This window comes from Nannospalax galili, unplaced genomic scaffold (assembly GCF_000622305.1).
Source record: "Nannospalax galili isolate Female #2095 unplaced genomic scaffold, S.galili_v1.0 scaffold10, whole genome shotgun sequence".
In the NCBI taxonomy this organism is placed as follows: domain Eukaryota; kingdom Metazoa; phylum Chordata; class Mammalia; order Rodentia; family Spalacidae; genus Nannospalax; species Nannospalax galili.
In genome coordinates, this window is record NW_008331140.1 from 8,083,358 (window position 1) to 8,103,503 (window position 20,146).

Consider the following 20,146-nt stretch of genomic DNA (forward strand, 5'->3'; position numbering starts at 1 on the left):
TCATGCAATGCCTGTAGAGACCAGAAGAGTGTGGACCTGGAGTTGCAGATGGTTGTCATCCACCATGTGGGTGCTGGGATTCAAACCCATGTCTTCTGCAAGAGCAGCCAGTGCTCCTAAACACTGAGCAATCTCTCCAGCCTCTGTTTATTTATTTTTATTGGATGCATATGAATGTTTTGCCTGCATGTATGTATGTACACCATGTGTATCCAATGCCCACAGGGGCCAGGAGAGGGCATCAGATTCCCTAGAACTGGAGTTAAGGACAGTTGTTATCAACGATCTGGGTGTTGAGAACCAAACCTAGATCCTCTGCAAGAGCAGCAAGTATTCTTAACCTCTGGACCATCTCTCCAGTCCCTTGGAGATTATCCTCAAGCTGCTAAAAATAGTTACCTACAAGTGAGAATCAGAATGTACACCTGTAATCCAAGTTACTTGGGGGACTGGAGCAGGAGGATCCTCAATTCAAGGCCAGTCTATTCTACATAGTATGCTCAAAGCCACCCTGGGCAACATAGTGAGACTCTATTTTTACTTTTTAAATATTTTATTTATTATTTTTATTTTATGTGTAACTGTATTGCTTGCATATATGTAAGTGCACCCATGTAGTGCAATTCCTGCAGAGGTCAGAAGAGGGTCTAGTATCTTCTGGAATTGGAGTTACTGACGAATGTTAGCCTCCATGTAGGGGCTGGGATCTGAACCCTATTCCTCTACAAGAAAAGCCATTGTTCTAAATTGCTGAGCCATCTCTCTAGCCCCTGAGAGATGCTATTTAAAAACAAAATTAAAGTGAGGTACAGATGCATCTCAGTGCTAGAACCAGAAAACAAAGCAAAGCAAAGCAAAATAAACAAAATCTCTTAACATTCATATACTACTTAATTTTTGACTATATATTTTCATTTCTTTCAGTAAATATCTAGGAGTGGGATGCTAGGTCATATAAGTATATATTTAACATTTTAGGAAATACTTTCCAAATGAAAGTTTCCATTTGCATTCCCATCAGCAATGCAAGAGCATTCTGCTCAGCCTCATAGTCTTTAATACTTTGTATTCTCTGAAGATTTTTGGTGGTGTGTTTTACTGAACTAACTGTATAGTAATATCTTACTGTGGTTTTAATGTAGCTTTTGCTAACTGCTAATAATATTTAACTGTTTAGCATTTCCCTGTGAGTGTATCATCTTTGGTAGAGCACCTGTAAAATTGCTTAAACATTAAAAATGAGATAGGAGAATCGAACACGGGTCCTCTGCAAACTCCAGTTCCAAGGGAATCCAAAGCCCTCTTCTGATCTCCGCGGCATTGCACAACACAGGTGTACTCCTATACATGCAGCCAATAGTCTCATACACATAAAATAAAAATAATAATTAAAATGATTTTTAAAATGGTATATGATAGATTACTTAACACGTTTTCTCCTTCTCTGAGGTCTTTTTTTCTTTTTCTTAATGGTGTTTTATAAGATCATATAGTATAAATTTTAATAATGTCTAGGTTTTATTTTATGAATCATAAATTCAATGTGAAATCTAGGAAAATGATGACTAACTGAGTCATATTTTTTCATGTTATCATTTTGCATTGATTTCTTCTAGAAAATTTGTAGTTACTAAGTTGTCCATTTATGTTTATGATTATTTTTGAGTTATTCTTTATATATTTGCAAGGAATGTATCAAAGTTCATTGTCTTTCAATTGGATATTCAGTTTTACAACATAATTTGCCTAAAAGGCTATCCTTTCTTCACTGAATTGGCTTTCTAACTTTGTATAAAGTCAACTGACTATTTGTGTATGGGCCTATTCAAAAAGCCTCTGTTCTGCTCCTTTGATCTAATTGTCTTTACTCTAAATAAGACAATATTTTGATTATTATATTCTTAATCAAAATCTTCAAGTCTCATGGTTCTAATTGTTCAACCCTTCTTGTTTTCTTCCTTCTTTACTAGTATGTATTAATTATACAAATCACAGATGAATGATATTTTCATAGATGTGCAGCATATTTATCCTGCATTATCTCTCCCTTCCTTCTTGATAACTTTCTATTTCTACTAATCTCCTTCCTCTTTCCAAATAACCCCCTTCATCATGTAATGTTTTCTTTTTCTAGATTTAACATATCAGAGAAAACTCACAATATTTGCTTTTCTGAATATAATTTATTTCCCTTGATATGATGATCTCCAGTTCCATCCACTTTCCTACAAATGACATAATTTTGTTCTTTATAATAAAATAAAGTTCCACTACATATGTTTATATACATATATATCATATTTTCTTTATTCACCCACCTATTGATAGGTATTAAGACTGAGTGCATAACTTGGATATAATGAATAGTGCACAATAAACATTGGTACTGCAGGTATCTCTATTAGATGTTAACTTTGATTCCTTTGGAGATGTATCCTGCTGTGGTAGAGCAGGATCACATGTTAGTTGTATTTTTGGGATTTTGAGGAACCTATGTAATAATTTCTATCGTGGCTATACGATTTACACTCCCACTGCTAGTGTATAGTGTCCTCCCCTTCCACCATTCTTGCCAATATTTGTTTTCGTTTGTATTCTTTTAAAAAATATTTTATTATTTTTATCTTACGTGTATATGTGTATTGCCTGCATGTAAGTGAGTGCACCACTGTCGTGCAATGCCATGGAGCTCAGAAGAGGGCTTTGGATTTCCCTGGAATTGGAGTTAAGGACGGTTCACAGCCACCATGTGGGTGCTGGGAATCGAACCTGGGTCCTCTGCAAGAGCAGTCAGTGTTCTTAACCGCTGAGCCATCTCTCCAACCCCTTATTTCTATTTTTGATAGTATATCCATTCTGACTGTGGTGATAAGGAATCTCAATGCAGTTTTCATTGGCATTTCCCTAGTGGCTAGGGATTGTGCACATTTCTTTCATGTATCTATTTGCTATTTCCTCTTCTTTGGAGAGTTGTTTGTTCAATTTGTTTCATTTTTATTGATTGTATTATTTGTTCTTATGGTGTTTACTTCTTGGAGTTCTTTATTTTAGATCTGAATACCCTGCCACATGAACAACTGCTAATCTCCTCCCTTCTGTAGGCAGTCTCTATATTTTTGTAATTAGTTCTTTTGATCTGTGGAGATTTTCAGTTTCATGAAATCCCATTCATAAATTCTTGGTACTATTTAATGAGCATTTGGAGTTCCATTCAGAAATTCCCTGCTTATGTTTGTGTCTTGAAGGGTTTTCTGTATGTTTTCCTCTAGTTTCAAAGTTTTAGTCTTTCATTAAGGTTTTTGATCCAATCTGAATTAATTTTAGTACAAGAAAAGATATGTGCTGGTTTCGTTGTTCTACAAATGGATATCTAGTTTCTCAGAACCATTTGTTGAAGAGCCTTTCTTTTTCCAATGAAGGTTTTAGGATTCTCTATAAAAAAATCAGGTGACTGTGTGGTTATTCTCCATCGTCTAGTCTATTACATTTGCTGTGTGCCAGTTTTTGTGCCACTATTATGGTGTTTTTATAATTTGCCTATTCTGGACATTTTATATAAGTAGAATGGCATTCTATGCCACTTTGTATGTCTATTCTCTCACTTATACTATTTTCAATGTTCTTCCATAAATCAATAATGCATTTCTTTTTTGGCAATGTAATATTACATTGAATATAAGTTTAGTCTTTAGTGATATTTTGTTGCTTGTTGGAATAAGTTTTTGAGCTTATAAGAGGAAAGTTGACTTTAAAATTCCCTCATTCTTTTCATATCTAGAGAATGTACAATGATGTCCTCTATTTCAGTTTTTGATATTGGCAATTTCTGCACTGTGTTTTGATGTTGGCAATTTCTGCTATGTGCTTTTCTCCCTGCTTGGCAAAGATTTTAGTGTTTACCAATTTAGTTTAATTTTTAAAAGAAGAATCAGATTAAGATTACTGATTTTCTCTGTTTTCCATTTCTGGTTTTATTGATTTCTGGTATTTTATATTTTTATTGATTCCTTGAGTTTTTTATTATTTTAATCATATTAAGACCCTCTCCCATCTCCATCCCCACCTAACTCTTCCCTGACTTCATGTCCTCTATTATTATTATTGTTATTTTGTAATTTTTATTAAAAATCTTTGTAATAGCCATACAATATAATTTGATGGGATGTAGATCGTCTTCCTCTACTGCCCCCCTCCAAATTAAATATACTCCACTATATATATACAATCCAGCCAATAGAATCTGATTTGTATCCTTACATGTCCTTCAGTGGGTCCATCCACTGGAGCCTGGTCAACCTACCAAAGTCCTGTCCCTGTAAGAGACTGTCTCTCCTTCTCCCAACAGCCATCATTTGCTGTTAGATCCTCGGCTAGGGCTAGGCTTCTTGCCTACATTCCCCAACCATGCTAGGATTTCATCTGTCTTGGGCTTGCACAGGTCCTGTGCTTGCTGTAACAACTGTGAGTTCATATACGCAACTGCCCTGTTGGTTCTGGAAAAGAAAATTTTTTTCATGTCTTCATCCAGCACTTTTGGCTTTTACAATCTTTCCACTCTCTCTTCCTCAATGATCTTTGAGCCTTTGGAGAAGAGGGTCTGATATAGGCCCTGTTTAGGGCTGAGCACCTCTGCAAGTTTGCCAGTTGTAGACCTCTGTGTTGTCATCTGCTGCAAGAAGTAGCTTCTGTGGTCAGAGCTGAATGACACCCTCATCTATGGTTATAACAGTAAGTCATTAGGAGTAAGCTTAATACTATATTCATTTAGCAGAATAATAGTAGCAGTTTCTCCCCTATTACCTGTGACCTGTCTAGCCACAGATTCTTGGTCTTGATAACAGTGCTGGGTATGGGTTCCATCTTGTGAAGCAGGCGTGAAATTCAATCAGAAGATGGGTTACACTCCCATTACATTTGTGCCATTATTGCATCAATGGACATACCTTACCAGGCAAGTCATTATTGTAGATCACAGGTTTCACAGCTGGGTAAGATTGATGATTGCATTCCTCTTCCAGCAGTATGCATACATCCTTCTAGCACTAAGGAAACTAGTTAGTAGCAATGGTGATTTGAGGTCAGTACCACCTTGGTTTTTCTTTTTTGTTCTATGACTCATGTATATAGTGTCTTCAGCAGAAGGGGTCTTTCTATATAGCTCAGGCTAGCTTCAAACGTGGGATGTTGATGCTGTAGGTTTCCAGGTGCTGGGATTACAGGTGTGCATCACCATGCTCACTAGTTGGTTTCCATTGTGCTTTTGAGACAAGGCCTCACTCTGTAACCCTGACTGGCTTTGAACTTCCCTCAGTCCTCCTGTCTTGGCTTTTCCCATGCAGGCATTATAGGTGTGTACCACTCCAATGGCTTCAGTACTTGATTTTAAACATCTCATTTTTATTTGGGACTGTGGCATAGGCCGCTTTGGGATTATAGATATTTTTATGTTGGTCAAATTAGGGGGAAATATGTGCCTCTTTAATTGATATTTTGGATAATACTTAGGAAATTAAAATAATCACACAATCTCGATTTTCCAGGGACTCAACTTTACATATGTGTGTGAACTCCTTTAACATTCACAATTTTGATAAAGGGAAAAAAAAATGACTTGCTGAGTGAGGCCAGGCTTGGTCTCAAATCAGAATCTCTTTCAAGGAGCTATCCAGGGTGCTAGACGACATCCCTTCAACTTGTACTAACAAACTGGGGGAAAAAAAAAAAAAAAAAAAAAAAAACCTCTGGAATATCAATGTTTACCAATTTTCCCAATTTCAACCTGAAGTCTCTGACATGCTGGCTACAAATAACATATCCCTCTCCCGCCCAATCTGTTCCTACTCTAAATGCACACTCACAAAGGTGTGTGTGTCTGTGTCTCTGTGTGTCTGTGAGAATATCCATTCATCCTCTTCTATAGACATATCCAGTTTCCCACTTGAATTGCATGACATCAGGAAAAAGACACTTTTACTGTTTTCAGCTATGTATAGTAATAATAGTCTGTTTTAATGTGCCAACTCTTTATGCAATAAGGTCTTAAAATGCCTCTATAGTGTTTGATCTTATATAAGATTTTGTTTTGAACTTCCTTTATAGTTTAAACTTCTTATTTTCCATGTCCCTATTAATTTTTGCTGCGAGTTCTAAAGATCTGAAGTTTGAATCAATTACATAGGCTTTTAAAGCCAATTTCTTTTCTAGATTATCTTACTTGTTTGGACTAATTCTAATTTAGAAAAACTGTTCTTAGGGTCTACTGTCTTTGCTGTATCAACATTACCTGGTATCTCAGTGGAATTGCAAATGCTCATTCCCAAGACTAGATTTTATGACGCAGAAACACTGGGTGTGTACTCAGCAATCTGTGATTTGATAAGCTTTGAAAATGATTGTGATGCATACTTACCGATCACTTAAAGTAAGATGTTAGTAAAATTATAAATCTGAAATTATAAGGATCATTTTAATGCAAATTTTACTTACAAACTTTAGTGACCAGGGGAGGATGACCAAATAAGTCCTTTATCCTTACTTCAGTGGCAAGAATTCTTTTCAATTAAAAAATAATGGGGATCATCAAATTTTAGGCCAGCTTGATGGGAAAAACATCAATATCCTAGGTGAGAGAAAAGGAGAAATGTGGCACACAAGATTTGCTTTATTCTATTTCAAAGAAGCCTATATTACCTCTAATGGTACTCTCAAAGTTTATTTAGTTCTGTAATGAGTTCAGCTTGTGAAATGAAAATAAAAACCTTTGATAAAGAAAGAAAGGAAGAAAGAAAGAAAGAAAGAAAGAAAGAAAGAAAGAAAGAAAGAAAAAGAAATACTGGGAGCTGGAGAGATGGCTCAGTGGTTCAGAGCATTTGTGCTTGTTGCTCTGTTATGAGATTCCAGAACCCACATTAGGTGTCTCACAAACACCTGTAACTCCAGCCTGGCGAGATCCAGCACCCTCTTCTGGCCTCTACAGGAACATGCAAATATGTGTGCATACACTTACACAGACACAGACACAGACATGCTAACACACAGACACACATACATAAATAATGAAAATAAAAATATGTTTTAAAAAAATGCGTGTGTAAAAAGATGTATTTTTATTTTCATTATTTGTGTGTGTGTGTGTGTGTGTGTCTGTGTCTCACTCTGTGGCATAATTTTGCTTGTAACTCACAATCCTTCTGCCTCTCCCACTTGAGTCCTGGGATTACAGGTGAGTGCTTCTACACCCAGCCTCAGTGGTGAAAATCGTAAACATATGTTTTATTTTAGGTGATAATAAATTTGAAATTTTTATGTAAAAGGCAGTTGGAAACCATGAAAACTGGTAGATACACAAAGTTATAATTTTACTTGCATTGGAGATTTAGGAGTCACATTTGAAGTTTGAGCAGGGTAATGTAACTACTCCAATAGCTCTAATCAAAGAATGGTTATCCCTTATCTCAGAAAGAATTTTCTTCAATAAGGTTCAAGATTTGGAAGAGACTTAAATTGAAAATTGTGATTTAGGAAAGAAACACTGTACAACCAGTAAAGTTGCCTCACTCACCCTTAGTGAGCAATGCTGTGAAGGATATTGCAGACAGATTAGCTTCCTATCTGCTGTTATTGCTTTGACTTATAAAAATGTATCTATTTTTTTGAACTATGGCTGTCTATCATATTTATTTACATCATACTAGAAATTCAGTTCCTTTTTAGTAGATAAATCATTCTAATACTTTGACAAATCCACCACCAGTAGCTCTTTAAAAATATCTACAGTTTTCCAAGGAAATCATAATATAAAATTTTTTCGGATTTAAAGAGATTTATAAAGAGAAAACAAGCTATTTTGGGTATTTTGTTTATATATAATATAGAAGTTGTCCCTTGTAATAAATACCATTATTAGAATAAAATGATATTGAATTTTTAGTTACATCATATAATACAAGTACCTTTCATAAAAATCTTAGCAAACCCTACCAGATTTCACCCCTCCTTAGTATTACAAAGGGATTTAACTTCCTACACAATATGTAAACTTAGGTAACTGTCCGAAGAAGAAAAATGATAAAATGATTATCATATTTTCAATTTGCTAATTGTTTAATATTATTTGTTTCACAATACAGACAATAGTGAGCTTGCATTTTACAAGTATGTGTGAGTTCCTATCCTTTTCTCAATGATTTGTATTGGCCCAATAGTAGTATTTTTACAGATGAAAGTTCTCTGAAACTTCTAAGATATTATTTAAAGATAATGAGTTCTTATTCACACATTTAAGCTTCCATGCTTTTAGACTCAAATCCCATATATTTAGTCCAGGATATCTCTAAAATAAGCTGTTTGATTATTTTTCTAGTAGCATATTATTGTCCTGTGTATATACAACCTTTTTTGATTTTTCAGATTACAGTCTTTGGGGAAATCGGCAGAGAATGCTGAGAGATTATGTGACTCTATAATTAATCCCCAAATGTTGCTTTGTATATGTCAAAGTTTAGAAATCAGAACCACAGTGTAGGAACTGTGGGTGGTCTGTGATCAAAGGCCCTTGGTTCATATTTCACACCCCTCCCCCAGTGAGTGGGGCCAAGATGGGCCAGTAAACATTTTTTTTTTTTTTGCCTAAATTACATGACCACCCACTTTTACCTCTGACCCTGGTCATCCAATGTGTGCCATTTGTCACAGAGTGGAAGAGTCAGTGTGGAGGTTTTAGTATCCTTTCCTTAATCCTGAGACTAAAATTCTCAGAACATATGCTGAAATGGTGGTAGAGCCTATATTGTCAACTTTTTTGATAAACAGTTTATTATTTAGGAACCAGATATAATGTATTTCAATTCCAGAACCACTAAAATATTGCTACCCATTTAAAAAAGTTTAATGCCATAATGTAGTAATTGAAAATACAGGAATACCTGGGCATGTAGACAATTTCAGGATAAAAAATTCGTAAAGACTGAAGAGGACGTAGAAATCTAGGTTCTGTATATTTTGCCCAAGGTTTCACTAATATCTGCTTTTGTGTTTAAATAAAATATCATATTTGTCATCAACAGTTCAATTAGCTTCTGTGCTAGTAGAATTGAGGTCTCATAGTCATAGTTTACTAGTAATTAAAATCACACAACATATATTTCCACAGTCAGCACTTAACAAGTAATTGTTAAGATATGCAGAGTTAAGTCTTCATCACTTTTACCTCACCTCACAACTTTACCATACTATGTTGTTAGAGTGAAGAAGTGTTTTTTTACCTGTCTATCATATTTATTGAGCACCAAGCGTGTGCTATGAATGTAAATCTTAATTTGTTAACTCACTACAACAAAAAGCTCAGAAGAAAGAAGTATTTAGAGATAATGAAAATATGGAAGACTAAAGGGTGGCTAATTTTTTTTTTTTTTGCAAGAGACAAGTGTAAGGAGTTTATATAGAGAGAAAGGTAATAGATGAACCAGAAAACATTTGGGCGGGGCACAAGATTTGTTATCAATCAGATGTGTTAAATTTTAGATTTGTCATTTAATAGCTGGAAGATCTTAGAGAAAATTGCTAAATCTTTCTCAAGCTCTATTTTTTTTTTAGAATTTTTTGAGACAAGGTTTTGCTATGTAGCCCTGGCTGCACTGGCACTTGCTGGCCTTGAACTAATACAATCTTCCTGTCTCAGCTTCCTGAGTGCTACAAAATAATTTTAACAAATTGTTATGAAGGCTAAGTGAATTCATGAAAAGAATATACCTGTAGAATAGTAGGCTTTTAAGAAATGGTAGTTGTTTGCTTTGGTTGATATCAAGACTAAATTGTGGCCAGGTGTGGTGGCTAATGCTCATCATCCCAGCACTCTGAGGTGAGGCAGGAGAATCATTGTGATTTCAAGATCAGCCAGGGCTACCAAGTGAGAGTGATACTCTGTCTCAAAAAGCTATAAAAAAGTCTTAAAAAAAGAAAGAAAAAAAGAAAAAAAATTGAAAGAAAGAAACGAAAAGAAAGAAAGCGAAAGAAAAGATGGAAAGAAAAAAACTAAATTGCATCAGGATGTCTGGGAAAGGAGAGATAATGTGTGATGATTTTAGTAGAGCATGTGACTTTAGATGGTGGCAATTAAGATGAAGACAGAAAAACATAAGTCAGATAGTAAAACATTTACTTTCTGAGCTAAGAAGTTTGTACATTTTACTAGAGATGATGGAGAATCTTTCAAGAACTTTGATCACTAGGCTGACAGTAGTGAGAATGTATTGTCATGCAAGACAGAGTATGAACTTAGAATCAGAAAGACTAGCTAAGAGTATATGTTATCAGATTAAGGAAACATTCTAAGACTTGACCTGAAGCACCTGCAAGGCTTTCAGAGCAAGATTTAAAAATATTTTAGATAGATTAAGGACTCGTCACCTCATTTAAACTTAGGAGGAATAGAATCTAGCAAAAGCATAGAATAGTTTTTGAATTTTTAAAAGATGAGCGAGATGGTTATATGCTAAAAAGAATGTTGCATGAAGAAGTACTTATCAAAGTTAAATATTATGTCTGTATGTACTTGGTGCTGATATAGAATATTGTGTTTTGTGCATATTGACTTTGTGCTGTATAACTGTATTCCTAGTTCATGAGTCAAAGTAATATCCATTCATTCAATTGTAGTTTCATAATATAGGTGATTCGGTTTATTTATGAAATGCTTATAACCACAGTAAAAGACAAATTTATCTAGAAAACATTTACTGTGCTCCATTATTTTCCAGAAATTGTGCTAAATGCTGAGAGGGAAAAAACAAAACCTATGTGTTTATTGATGTCATGAAGAAAAATCAGGGTGAGGCTAGCTAGTTATTAAGATGGTGCTTTAGACAGGATGGTCATGCAAAGATGCTCTGAAGTGAGACATGAACAGCAAACTTGTTGGGTAGTGTAATGGGGGTTATTAATTACCCCGGAAAAGCCTCAGAGAGGAGCAGATTGATTTAAATTAAGAGTTGTTTTAAGTAGGCAGAATTTGAATGACGTATTAGATATCTAAGTAGAGATGTTGACCATGCTGTGAGTGAAGCAATCTTAATTTCAATAAACTCTGTGACTAATAATTTTGGACATCCTCCGTGTACAGATGGGATTTGAGTTGTGGGTATGAATGCGAAAAGGAATGAGCTAGAAAATTAGGAAAGATAGATGTCAGTGACTGATTACTGAAGTTGCAGTGGTCAGAGGTTAGGACGATGAGAGATAATACACCAAAAGAGACTGATAAGTAATTGCCAATAATGTGGGAGGAAAGTGAACAGTGTTGTTTTGGAGGTCAGGTGACAAAAATATTTAAAGAAGAAGGGAGTTATGAAGTGTATTAAATGCTGGTAAGTGACCAGGCACATTGAACGTAGTATCAGCACATTTTTGCCGATGGGAATAAGCCAGTGAGAGGAAAATAGGTAATGTGGAAGAGAGGGAGGAGAGTTCCAGAACTAATCCTGTAAGCAAGAGGGGAATAAGATTCAGGGCTCAACAGCATTGAATTTCATTATGTACACCACCAGATTTACCAAACATATATTTATTCACATAAATGCGTGCACACACTCACACATTCTCAAGGTTTATAGACTCATGCTCTCATTATTTTGGAAAGCTTTCACTTTTGAAAAACCTTGTTCTTAAAGCTCATTTTCTCCATGGATTTTTAACAGAAGGAGAGGACACTATTACTAATTCTTATTTGAATTCCCTGCCAACCTCTGTGGCCTCTCTGCTTCCTTAGCACTCGACACCAGATGGTGAAATAAATGGAAGGCACAGTTCAGTGTTCTTTACTAGAGCAGCACAACAGCTCTAGGTGTAGAAGGGGCAAGGAGGTGGTGTTACACGCAACAAGTTAGAAACCTTTCCAAGGTACTGAGCTGGTTTGGCTACCCTCACAATTGCTGTTTCAAGTTTCTAGAAAGTGTCAAAAGATGGAATAACTTTGTAACTTTGAGTGTTGAAATGTGTTTTCTCTGAAGGTTTTTTATCATCCACTCCGTGTGTCAGTCCAAACTTAATTTATCTTCATTACATTACTAGAACCAAGGGCAGTGCATAGCTTAGAGTAGCAAAGGAGCAAAGAGGAACGTGAAGACTGAAAAAATATTGTCACTACAGAGACTGTATTCTGAGATGGCAAGGCAAAGGGGCTGCAGTTGGACACCCTGCCTTTGTTGTCACGGGTAGACTTGACTAAATGGCTTGTGTGTGTGTGTGGCGGGGGGGGGGGAGTTGTGCAATATACAGGGGAATGCACATGCTTGAACCATAGTGTAAGGGAGACCATGACCATCAGGAGCATCTGGAGTGAGACAAGCTGGAGTGGGAGGGTGGAGTATATAGATACACTAATTTCTTTTAGAGCATCACCTCCTGCCTCTAGCTTCCACTTGGCAAACGTAATAGAGCCAAATCCCGGCCCTAGTAGTATCAGTCACTAGGTACCAAAATGGGCGTGGCTCGTTGTATAAAACACCTGTTTCCTCTAGAGTCCTGCAAGCGGATCCTCCCCTACTTGGGACTCCGGAAGCGCTCCTCAGAGTCCCCCAGTTCCCGCACCCTTTTTGGGAGTGCTCCCGCCAGCAAGGCTGCTCTGTAGTCGGGGGAGGGCCTGCTGAGCATGTGTGAGGAGCAGCGCGCATGCTCCCTGGAGTGGGCAGGTTTAGCAGGCGCTAGCAGAGGGTTTTACTACTGTTCGCCAGCCTCCCCCGCCCAGCACACCCCCTCCCCTGCTTCCCGCCCCCTGCACGCGCACCCGCATCTAGCCCGCCCCTCCTCCCCACCTCCTCCACCGGGGGCTGGGGAACCTCCATTGACGTGCGGGTGACGCCGCCGCGCCGCCACCGCCGCCGACGCCGCGGGGGTTCCAGGCGCCGCACAGGTAACGCCGCCATATTGGCGGCGCGGGGAGTGGGGAGGGGGCCCCGGAGCGGGAGTGGCGCGGCGGCGGAACTGGGGGGCGGGGGGCGGCGGGCGGGGGGAGCGCGGAGGGCGGCGGGCTGAAGGAGGCTCAGAGTTGTCTTCTCTATGGGTGCAGCTGCGGGCGGCGGAGACCCCCTGCTCCCAGCCTCTGCGGGACCCGGCGGCGAGTGCAGCGGTCGCTGAAGGCGGGGCTGGGGGTCGAGGCGGCGGGCCAGCTCTCCGGACGGGATGCGCGGCTGCGCTGGAGGTTGGCAGCTCCAGTTCGAGTGCTCCTGAAGGGGAGATGCTACCGTTCGCTCCCCCGGAGGAGCCCTGGGACCAAGAAATGGAGGTGTTCGGCAGCGGCGAAGCGAGCAGTGGCGAGGTTAGTGCGGTGGGCGGGACTGGCTGCAATTCCGCAGCCCCGCGTCCCGGGGAGCCTGGTCCTCCGTGAAGACCGGGTGCAGGGCGAACCTCCCGGGGGGCTGCCTGGACCTGGCTCCGGCGGAGTGAGGGTGGGAGTGGGACGGGGCTGCGAGCTGCAGCCTGCACAGCCCGTGCCTCCCGGCTTGGCCTCCGCAGCTTCTTGTGGCCGCGCAGGAGTTTGTTGTCACTAAGTTTCTTCACTTTGCAACCCGAAGCGGGACCTGGGGAAGCTCCCGTGCGGTGCTGTGCCTGACTCCGCTGTCCCTCCTAGTGCAGCGCTGCCTTGCTCGCTCCCAGCCCGAGCCGGGGATCACCGCTCGCTGTGCAAGTCCGGAGCTTTCTGAACTCAGGGCAACAAAAACACGCCAAGGTGACTAAGTAACTCTGGGGACTTGCACCCGTAGGGACTACTGCTCCTTGGTAACAGCACTCTCATTTCTTTGTAGCCTGCTGTTTGCTTCTTTTTCTTCCTTTCACCTCCAGTGGAGAGGAACTGGCAGCCGGTTTTATCTCCGTGCAGGAGGTTTGTTGCCGTCTCTTCTCCTTCCTGGGCTCTGCCGCTTCTTACTTCGACCTTTCACCTTTCCCCTATTAGGATCTCTGGCCCTTTGGTGGGTGCCGGAGGCGAAGAAAGTGATTCCCAGCCCCTCTGAAGAGACGATTTTTAGCAAGGCTTAGTCAAAGTTCAGCCAAAATATTTTCGTTTCTCTCTTTTCCCGCCCTTCTTTACTTCTGAAACTGAACAGTTCGTGCTTTGCCCCTGGGCCCTGAGAGCTTAGACATGCACAAGTATTGTGTTCTTTGTTACAAAAGAAGGTAACATTTAAATACAAAACGTGTTTATTGTGATACAAAGTTGGATCTTTCCTGGGCACTTAACGGGGTACTACTCCAGTAGAGGCCACCATACACATCCGAAAATAGTTGTTGAATGCCACTTTGATTCACAGCACGATATTTTGAGGTAAGATTCAAAATCCTCAAAATCTCAAGGGTGAGCCTTTGTCTCCAAGTTTTGCTCCATTAAAAAAATACACTTTGGGTTATTGAATGATTATTTTTGTTCCTTTTCCCTTTGCATTTTTTCATGTGAACTGAGGTTACATTACATGTTAGAATAACGTGGAAGAAGAAATTCTGTGAAAATCAATTGAGAAGTACCCTGTTGAGCCCTTTATATCGATAAGAAATATTTTATTAAACTAAACAAGTCTGACATGTTTTGATAGTTCACATCTCTTACAAATGGGATAATATGAGATAAATAAACAGGAGTTAATTTTATATTAAAATGTTGGAATGCTAACTGCTTGTATAAAATTTCCAGCAAGATTGTTCATCAAGGGGAAAAGGATTTTGTTTCATATATTCATGTATGTAATGTATTGATTTTTAAATCACAGTTATTTAGTTTGCATAAAGGGTCAAATGCTTTAATTATAAGGATGGAATGGGAAGTAGGGATTTTTCACATGTCTACTTTTTTTTTTTAACTTTGGATGTAGTGTGTTCTAAAGTGGTTGTTTTATTTGCAGTGTGTTTTAGGTATTGTAGATATTTTACACTAGGTCTTTGTATATCTGCAATTTGGAAATATACTCAGGTGGAAATTGTTGATTCCTAAAAAGTAAAAATGTGAAGGTAATGTGCTAAAGATAGCAATTCTGCTTTCTTTGTCCAAAACAGTTATGAATCGTTGGATTTAACCCTGTAAATGACTTAAATAAAAATATTCTGGATGAAATTTTAATGCTATATTTTGGAAGTCCCTTTTAGTACTTCAGAAGAGTTTTCATTTGTTGTAATGGTATTCTGTCGATAAGAAAACAGTTTTGCTTTCTAGAATTTATATTTTCATTGCATCTTTTGATGTAGACTATGCTAGGAATGCTAGCTTTATGAACTTTACAACCCTCAGTTGTGATAGTTTTTAGGACAAAGGTGTTTGTTTCTATGGTTTTGCTAGAATCCTTAAACTGTGGGTCTGTATCTGTTTATTTTAATGCCAAAAGAAGCAATTTTTGTGTTGAATATTGGTATGGTTAATGATTATAGACACTGTCATGTATTTTAGAGTCTTTTAGTATCTTACTTGTCTTGATTGTATGAGCAGTTGATAACCTTTGTATTACTATTCAGCAGTGTGTAAATTGGCTGTTTGAGACTCTTAATGTGTTTTCCCACAAGAAATACCTTGGATAGTTACATTTTTAGACTAATGCACAATAGCAAGGTATGCAGATGTTTGAATTTTTTTCCTATAGTATACGTGTTAGGGCTTCAATCAAGAACTACTTTGGTTCCAGTGAAAGGTGGAGAATGGGCCAGACAAAAAAGGAAGCATGGGCTCCTTTGGCTCCTGGGAGAAGAATTTTTGGAAACAGGGAAAAGGGTATTCTGGTTCTGAGAGTTTTTGCAGGGCCTGTCTCAATTTGGTCTGCTGGGAATAGGAACTTCAAAGGGCATCACCCCTTAGGCAGCCATAATTTTAGCTCTTGCCTGGATTCTGTCAGGATCAGCGAAGAGGTGTTATTTGAGATGGGATGGATATTGGTTGTTCCTGGGCAAGGGTCATAAAGAACAGCTTGTTTGATTACCATGAACTTTTCATGAATTATTTCCAGGAAAATTACAGTTTTTATAATTAGTTGTTCATTTTTTGGTGAGGGAATATTGCTTCCTTATGGAGGAATTGATTATATAGTATTTTGAAATTACCTACCACATAATAAATACTGTATTTATTTCTGATATTTTTATATTATCAATATGATTTTAGTTTAGGGAACTAGTTTTGAGAGTATTTAGTTCATTGTTGAAAGCAGTTTGAGGTCAAAGCTAAAGATGTTAACATTTTAACCAGGATAGACTGAGAAAAATCACATTTTCATTTTTATGACACTGTCTGGCAATACAAGAACGAGCATGAACTTGGAAGGCAGGTAAACCTGTATTCCAATCCCACTCCATCCCCCCACAATACAATAGATATGTGACCTCATACACATTACCATAGCTACTTGAATCTCAGTTTCTTCATCTATAAATGGGAAGAAAGGAAACATTTTCAAAAGTTGTTCAGTAAAGGAAATTCGGTACTGGCTTTAATACACTCAGTATCCTGATTTTCATACAGTATGTGTCTTTTATATACAATAAAAATTCCATTTATTTCCCACTAAATTCTGAATTATTGCCACTTATATCAAAATCGTAGAGGTTTAGTTAACTATAACTGTAGTCTCAGCCTTTCCTTCAATGAGTTTTTTATTAAAGACCTTCCTAAATCTGATCAGTTCATCTAAGGATATTGATGCTTTCATTCTGCGTATTCGTAATTACAGACCCGGTGATACAGAGATAAAAGAAGAGGTTATATTTAGGAATACTTTGCGGGCTAAGAAGACACAAATTTTATTATTGTAAGTGGCTAAATGAGGTGTTTCATTGATACTCAGTTTTGTAAGTTTTTTTTTTTAAATTCTGTTTGGAAGTCTTACAGTAGTAAATAGTTTAATTCATCTAGTGTGATTTTTTTTTTTTGGTACGGGCAACACACTATATAGTGTTGCAATGTGAAATGCCTAAAGATGTGTTACTGAATCCTATTCTGCTCTCATTGGTTTATATTTAGGTGAGCAAGACAGGAATTATAGAAATTGTTATTATAAATGGCATAAGGCCATTAAAATACAGGTGGAGTGATGGTGATGGTGATGATTGTTTAGGGATAGGTCTGATAAAGCCTTGTGAAGGAGGTTGAATTTAATCAGTGTATTGTAACTGATATCATTTGCATAGTGATGAACATATTTCCAGGGGCTGGAGACAGTGTAAACAAAATCATAGGCTAGTTTTGAAAGTTGGAATGTGATATTGCTGTGGTGTAGACATAGGGATACAGTGTGAGATGACATGGGGCCAGACTGTATAGGTCTTTTAAAACCAGTTTAAAGATGAAATTTTATTTTGTAAGTTAGAACCACTGTTCTTTTTTTAGGACATAGCTTGCATCAACATTTATGCTTTGGAAAATAACTGATGGCAGTGTGGAGGATGAATTGGAATAGGGGAGGTGCTGAAGGTGGAGAATATCAGCTTGGAAACTATTGTGCTCCTAGAAGTGGTAGTCAGATCTGTGAAGTAGAACAGAAGGGCTGGCAAGATAACTAATGAGAGGGATCTAGCCAAAATAGAATAGGTAGAGTTTAGTAAGTAATCAGATGTTGGAGAATAAGGGTAGGCCAGGCAACTGAGATTGGAGTCTGATCATGGGAATTAATTCAGTTTCATGGGTAATGTGTGCTGCTAATATAGATCTATTCTAGCCAGTAGACTAGTAGAGAAAAATACATGTTTGTGGCACAGGGAGATAGAGAACAAGGTGAACTTCCTCCCTCTCTAGTATTGTTTTCAACAATACCAGACCACTCTTGTGTGGCCATGCTCTTTAATACCGATGCACTTATTGTTAGCTGAAATTATTCATGTATTTAAAAGGCCTTACACACATTCTTCCTGTTTCACCAATCTTCATTTTATTTTCACACATTAATTCACAATTTAAATAGTGAATAGCCATGTATGGTAGAATGCTGTTCTGGAATGTGGGTAAAAGAGCCAAGAACATCCGTATTTCTTGTGTGTTTTGGCCAGGTTCATATGGAATGGGCCCCTCCCCCATACAGATCCCTTCCCAGTGCTTCCAAGTGTTGTCTTTCTTTAAAACCAGTCTGGTCTGGAAGTATTCAGGTCAGTTCATCTAGGGCAGGGCCTCTAGATGTCCCTATCTTGATTAGTTCATCAAGAGAAGTAATCATTACCTTACTATTCATAATAGGGCCTGCCAGTGTTGCTGCTGCTTTCTTGGACCATGTTATTTTAAAACTACCTCATTTAACAGCTTCTCTCATCCCTAATTTTGAGGAGGAAATCAAGATACTTTCTTTTCCTATGATTGTTTTCTTGGTTGATGCTATGATTGTATTTAGTGGCAGTTCTGAAGATTTACTAAGCACATGAAATTTTGAGGTAAGCCTTTTAGTACTTTGTCAGAATTTGACATACTATATTTACTTATGTTATTTCCAAGGATTATTTACTGTTCTTGCTGATGGTTATTTTTCCTTGTGTATTTTCTTTTTATTTATCTCTAGGTGGGAAAATGATTTAGGCAGGAAAGAGATTTGAGAGATAAACTCAATATAGCTTTTCCTGATAATAGCTATGTGTTATGATTTGTTATGAAGGTGTCCTGTGTAGCTGATGCTACTGCTATGTTTTAACTTACACACTTGAAATAGCTTCCCCCTTTCTCTCTCTCTCTCTCTCTCTCTCTCTGTGTGTGTGTGTGTGAGAGAGAGAGAGAGAGACAGACAGACAGAGAGAGACAGAAACAGAGACATACAGAGACAGAGAGAATACTGCTTAATGACGTTTCATTTCACAGAATATCTGCGTGGTTTATAGGCAATAGAAATATAATTACAAACTCTTGCTAGTCCCTAAATGTAAAGTAGGAAGTATATGGAAAGGATAGAGAGAGGATGGAGATAGGAGCTGATATAGAGCAAAGGTAAGCAAACTCTAGGCTTCAACACATTTTAATATAGTTGAATTACAAACTTGGCCTTTAGTATCCTTGAGTTTATTGTTCTTGACTCTGGTTGTATATTAGATTAACCTGGGAGTTTTAAAGAAATTACTCATACCAGTGCTGCACTCTTACATATGTTGACATTTAACTGCTCTGGAGATGGCCTGAGTGTCACTCCCTGGATGGTTATGATATACAGCCTTGTAATGAAACCATAACCCTAGGCCAAGGAAAAAGACCAAGTCATGTAGATCTCATTATCCAATAAGATAAAAACATATCAGTTCCTAAGATAGCAATTAGAGAAATAAATTTTCTGTGAATTATGATGCACTCCTGTGTGTTTTGTTCTGTTATTTTAAAATGTGACTGCTAACAAAGAAAATGTTTGAGTTAATACTGGTTGGTTTTAAGTAATTTGCCTTTACAATAGCAAAAATGAAATTTTAGTGTTCTAATGGATTTAGACATAGTGTAGTCATGTAGTTAGAAAATAGCATTAAGTTAGCCTTTTGTCACTTAATAAAATATCCGAGAAAATAACTTAAACTAAGGAGAGAGATAGTTTGTTTCACAGTTTCTGTGATCACAGTTCATGAACATTTGGCACCATTGTTGTGGGCCTGTAGTGAGGAGGGTATGGTGGAGCAAAGCGACTCTCTTCATGGCTGCCAGAAAGTAAAGATGGATGAGGATGGGGAAGGGAAAGGGAATTGGAAACAGATAAGACTTGCCTCAGGCGTACATCCCCAGGCACCTCCTTCCCCAGCTGCTCTCACCTCCTAAACTTCCACTATCTTTAAATAACAAAATCACCTGGCAGCCAATTCTGTAGCATATGACCTTTGGGGGACATTTTATATCCAAACGCTAACACTGTGTTCCTCATTATTAGTTAAGTGAATGAGTAATAACTCTGTTTTGATGAAAAAATATAGCCTATTTGTATTAGCTCGTTTTTACTGTGTTATGACAAAATACCTGACAGAAATGACTTAATGGAGGAATGATTGTTTTGGCTGTCAGTTTCAGAGGATCTCAGTCCATCTTGGCAGGAAAGGCTTGCCAGAGCAGATCAGCTCATCTCTGTGAGAGCGTGGCAAGTCAGGACATCATTGAGCAAAGCTCCTTACCTTATGGCTGCTGAGAAGCCAAAGGGTTGGGAAAGGGTGAGAAATGGGATAGAAAGAAGGTTTA

The 20,146-nt window shown here is 38.1% G+C and overlaps 1 protein-coding gene across 2 annotated transcripts in view; it reads left to right on the forward strand.

The window, feature by feature from the left end:
• Positions 1 to 13,226: 13,226 nt before the first annotated feature.
• Positions 13,227 to 20,146, forward strand: part of Rps6ka6 (ribosomal protein S6 kinase A6) — a 95,379-nt gene continuing 88,459 nt past the window's right edge. Inside the window, exon 1 of one of the 2 annotated variants that reach the window (XM_008822596.1) lies at positions 13,227 to 13,312. In XM_008822596.1, coding sequence (XP_008820818.1) covers positions 13,232 to 13,312 — 81 coding nt within the window. In that variant the 5' untranslated portion in view covers positions 13,227 to 13,231. The remainder of the gene's footprint in view (positions 13,313 to 20,146) is intronic. The other variant, XM_008822601.2, reaches the window with a different exon arrangement.